The sequence below is a fragment of the Frankliniella occidentalis genome, unplaced genomic scaffold (assembly GCF_000697945.3).
Source record: "Frankliniella occidentalis isolate FOCC.00 unplaced genomic scaffold, Focc_3.1 Scaffold53, whole genome shotgun sequence".
Classification (NCBI taxonomy): Eukaryota; Metazoa; Arthropoda; class Insecta; order Thysanoptera; family Thripidae; genus Frankliniella; species Frankliniella occidentalis.
The window spans coordinates 1,191,824-1,196,604 of record NW_026267183.1 but is presented as its reverse complement, the minus strand read 5'-3'; the positions used below and the strand labels follow the sequence as shown (position 1 = coordinate 1,196,604).

At 56.2% G+C, this 4,781-nt stretch overlaps 1 protein-coding gene across 1 annotated transcript in view; it reads left to right on the top strand.

Moving 5' to 3' along the window:
- Positions 1 to 3,991, top strand: part of LOC113205732 (LIX1-like protein) — a 36,521-nt gene extending 32,530 nt beyond the window's left edge. The window contains exons 2-5 of the mRNA XM_026421463.2: positions 270 to 433; positions 1,058 to 1,198; positions 2,366 to 2,565; positions 2,722 to 3,991. Of these exons, the coding sequence (XP_026277248.1) occupies positions 270 to 433; positions 1,058 to 1,198; positions 2,366 to 2,565; positions 2,722 to 2,932 (716 nt within the window). The 3' untranslated portion in view covers positions 2,933 to 3,991. The remainder of the gene's footprint in view (positions 1 to 269; positions 434 to 1,057; positions 1,199 to 2,365; positions 2,566 to 2,721) is intronic.
- The last annotated feature ends 790 nt before the right edge of the window (positions 3,992 to 4,781 follow it).

Here is a 4,781-nt window from a genome sequence, read left to right as displayed (position 1 = left end):
CCTCGCCGGACCTTAGGGTACCTCGAGCAGCGGCGGCGCTCGGCGGCCAGCGGGTTGCCTAACCCCGAGCCCGAGCCGCCCCTGCCGCTACCATACGACCCGACCCGCCCCTGCCGCTACCATACGACCCGACCCGATCCGACCCGATCCGACCCGATCCGACCCGATCCGACCCGATCCGACCCGATCCGACCCGATCCGACCCGATCCGACCCGATCCGACCCGACCTCCACCTCGTCTAATGCGCGATCGTTATTGTCTGTTGCAGTGAACGTGGTGGAGGCGCTGCAAGAGTTCTGGCAGATGAAGCAGGCGCGAGGAGCGGACCTGCGCAACGGCGCGCTCGTCATCTACGAGTCGGTGCCCTCCTCCTGCCAGCCCTACGTCTGCTACGTCACCCTGCCCGGCGGCTCCTGCTTCGGCAGCTTCCAGGTGAGTCTCAGCAGCCCCGGCAGCACCCCTCCATGCATCGCCATCTCGTCGCTCATCAGGTTGGCGGTCGAGTCATACAGTTGCAATTTGCGTTCAAATATTCGTTGAATTCGTCAGATTTGATAAAGTTGACCTCACAAATCGATGAGGTTCTTGTCTGTGAAGCCAATTTTCCGCATTCGCATTCGTGTTGCGGGACCGTCGTATTGGCTCGTGCCCCTGTGTTCTTTCACTCTCCCGATCACCCTCCTAAATATCGGACCCTACGGTGGTAACGGAGGGGTGGGGGCAGAGGGGGCTGGGAAAGGGGGGAAGGGAGGAGGGCAGAGTCTGCCCTGCCCGGGCAATTTAACGCCAAGTAATAACTTTTATGGGAATGCGACCTCACTGGTGCTGCGTCGGCCGTCCGCCGGTCAGCGTCCGGAGAGCAGCCAGTGCAGCCGAGCCTGGGTCGAGTCGACGCGCACCTCAATGGCCTCCGGCCCGGCTTCGTTTGGTCCGCCAAATCACTTTGACGCCGAACTGACACTAGAGGTTGTTTTCTCTCTTCCTCATCTCCGGCCAGCCGGACTCCCCTTTTGGCACCTTGTCTGACTCGCGGATGCGCTCTGGGGCTTGTTGCAGAACTGCCCCACCAAGGCCGAGGCGAGACGGAGCGCCGCCAAGATCGCGCTAATGAACTCGGTCTTCAACGAGCACCCCTCGAGGAGAATCTCGGACGACTTCATCGAGAAGGCGGTCGCCGACGCGAGAGCGTCGTTCAAGGTAAGAGAGCTGCAAAAGTCTTTGTGTGTTTATAGGGAGGCAAATGGCTGGCCTGCGCAGCTTTGCGCCAAAGTCGATGGTGGGCCAGCACCAGCTGAGCAGCAGCAGTTGAGCAGCAGCAGCAGCAGCTGAGCAGCAGCAGCAGCAGCCAGCTCGTCTAATGAAGCTCCCGTGTATGCCGTGCAATTGACCTGCGGGCCGGGCTGGCTAGAGCCGACCCGTCCTGTAGGATGACGCCGCGCCGCGCGCCAACTAACCAACGGCGAGGTGGCGGGGCGGGGTGCAGCGGGGCGGAGAAGGGCCCTTGTGCCGCTAGAACCCGTTCCTCCTCCTCCCCCTCCTTCCTCCCCCTCCTGCCTCGCACTACCGTCGTCACAGTAGCCTGGAATTATGTCTAATAGCGTAATGGCCAGGCGTTCGTTGTCTTTGGAATGCTCTCCGTCGATGCGTTGGTGGTGCAGTTGTACAACAGGCGGTTTAGTGTTGGCGGGAGGGCGCTCTGCACGACGACGTTGTTGGGTTGGCCGGGGGTAGCCGGGGGGCAGCGTGCGCCCTCCGGGCCCACATTTGCGCACATTCAGGCCGACGACGTCGAATCCTCGTAGGACCGGCAATCGCACGTTGCGTGGTACTTCCCCCTGCCGACGACCGTTTGGATAAAGTTTATGAAAAACAAACGGATGCAGAATTGTAGGTACCGTCACACGCTGATGCTCCTGCTGCTGCTGCTGCTGCTGCTGCTGCTGCTGCCACCCATCCCCGGCCAGTCCACTGCGGGAGTTTATTATCAATTCTACGCGACAGGCGAGTGAAGCATTGCTCGCCAGTTATATTGTTGCGCGTCCCCGTCACGGGTGAACCCTCGGCGGGGCCCCGGCGGGGCTCTCCTTCGGCTCCTCTCCAGCCCCGCCATTATCCGCGCAGCAAACCCGCGGCAGGAAGGCGCATCGCGTGAGGCCCAAGTGCGTCATAAACATGTAGAGGCGTAGTATTGTTCTCCCTTGGCCCCGCCCCGCCGCGCCAGCGCCGCGCCAGCCAGCTGCCAAAGGGCTGTGATCCTCGCGCCAACGGAGGGCTGAGCTGCTCAGGCGCTGCGGAGAGGAGGAGGCGGACGTCGAGCACCGACTCCCATGACGTCGAGCTCACGCGGGTCTTTCTTGTTGACAGGGCGACCCGCTGGAGGCGGACAACCCCAACACGGGCATCGGCGCCTTCCGCTTCATGCTGGAGAGCAACAAGGGCCGCACCATGCTCGAGTTCCAGGAGCTCATGACCGTCTTCCAGCTGCTCCACTGGAACGGCTCCCTCAAGGCGATGCGCGAGCGGCAGTGCAGCCGACAGGAGGTGGTGGCGCACTACTCAAACAGGTCAGTTTTTCTTTCCCTCTCTTTCTTTTACTTTGGTTCCCTTCCTTTTTATTTTCTCTTAATCGTCTAAGCCCGCGTGAGCCTGGACTGACAGGTCCCGGGCGGGGCGGGGCGGGGGTATGATACACTGTTTGTGACCGCGGCCATGCGTTGCAGGGCCCTGGACGACGACATGCGCTCGCAGATGGCGCTCGACTGGATCGCCCGGGAGCAGGAGCAGACCGGCGCGCTGGGCAAGGAGCTCGGCCTGGCGGAGCGGGAGCTGGAGGCGGCGCGCCTGGCCGGCCGGGAGCTGCGCTTCCCCAAGGAGAAGAAGGACATCCTCATGCTGGCCCACACGCAGCTCAGCGGCTCTCTCTCGAGCTAGTGCTGCATTTGTTGTGTTTTTGTTTTTTTAGATGTTTTTGTCTGTCTCTGTGTCTGTGCGTGTGCGCCCGCGTGCGTGTCTGTGTCGGTGCTGTAAGTCCGCTCCCCCTCTTCGCACTATAAGCCAACTGACTGAGCGTGCAGACTTGTCCAAGTGTTTTACACACAAAATGATTGGAGAAGCGCGTCGTAGAATCGACTAATTTTTGATTTTCTAGTTACCTTCGTGACAGGGTGTAACCCTTTCGAAACAATATTTTCGTAATATTCTTTACCGTGCTGATTGTATGCAGTGTGAGGGGAGACGGCAAAGCATTCTACTCTTGGCTGTGTTATTTCGTCGCCCAAGCGGCATATTTTGTACAGCATATTTAATTTTTGTTTTACTGTTGATTTAATATTTATCTTAATGTTTCTGTTTGCCAGTGATTTTCCAATCAGTCTAGTGATATGAAAATGATGGTGCGTTTTCCAAACCACCGAGGTCTTCCCCTCATGGGTTCCGGCCTTGTAATGTGAGGGAAAGCACACACTTTTGCACACCTAACCCGTGCCAGCATTAGAAATGTGATAAGTCTTCATGTAGTTTTAACATGTTTGACTACAATAGAAAATAGTTGACTGTATAGCTTTTGTATAGATATTTTTTTGTATAAGTGTATATAACAGCTTCAATCATATCGATTGAATAACTTGTAAATGCACCTGGGAGAGTATACATGACACAACTGAACTGAATTTTGTTCCAAGAAACAAGAGACACTACATATCAGGAGGTGAAATCATTGTAACGTTATTATTTCGATGTTGCCATCACCAGTTCTCCTTTTGACACGTGTACTACTTTTGCTCAAAAAGTCATAAGGGAAACGAAGCCATTGAGTAACAAACGCCATCCTTCGATTCGTCATTGTGTAGTACAAGATGTTTCTTTTTGTTTTTTTTATGCCTGAACGAATGAGAAATTTTGTGTGCTAATGATCTCATAGAATGACATTTGATTTATCGAATTGTGTCATGTATTGCCTTTGTTTCGAATATAACAATATGACTCCACGTACGTCTGAGCATTTGTTTCTCCCAGTGCCGGTCATGCGCCCCGGGCCTCGCCTCGGCTGCAGGCTGCAGGCTGCAGCCAGTGCGGTGGCCAATTCGCAAAGTAGAGCACGCCAAAAAGTCCCGCCCGGCCAGCCGTCGTTCTTGGAAAAGGGCCGTCCAGGCCGCGGGCAGGGCACAACTAAGGGAAAGAAAGAGAAATAAGAAAATTAAAGAGATGAGAGAGAGAGGGGGGGGGAGGGGGGTAAGGGGAAAAAAAGGAGACAGGGACATCGACAGTCGAGACCGGAACGGCAAGCAGTACGAAAGGAGCAGCAGCAGCCGCTGCAGACGCTCATGAAAAATTTATGGTATGTTTTGACAAACGAAGGCAGGCGGGCGGAGAGCCGCCAAATCAGCCCAGCAGTCGGGCTGCGCATCAAGCCATGATCATGCTCTGCAGGTCGTCCGGGGAGGCGGATGCAGCCCAGCCTCACACAATCAGGGAGTAAACTCGGCGACGCCGTGCCAACGCCTCGTCTGCTCCGCTGCAACAGTGCTTCAAAAAGCACGCCGGGAGTGCGGGCGAAACGACGAGGAGGTGGAACATTGTAAGCCAAGACCCCGTGCAGAAAAAAAGGCAAGAGCCGTCGTAAAAAATTACCTCTTGCCGGGAAAATATAAAAACGTGAATGTCCAAATCTTCGAGCCCCATTGCATATCGACTTATTTAGCTTATTTAGTTGCAGAGGATTCGTCTGACCGACTCAAACCACCCGGAACGATTTCTCCGTTCGCCTCCTTCCTCCCCCCCC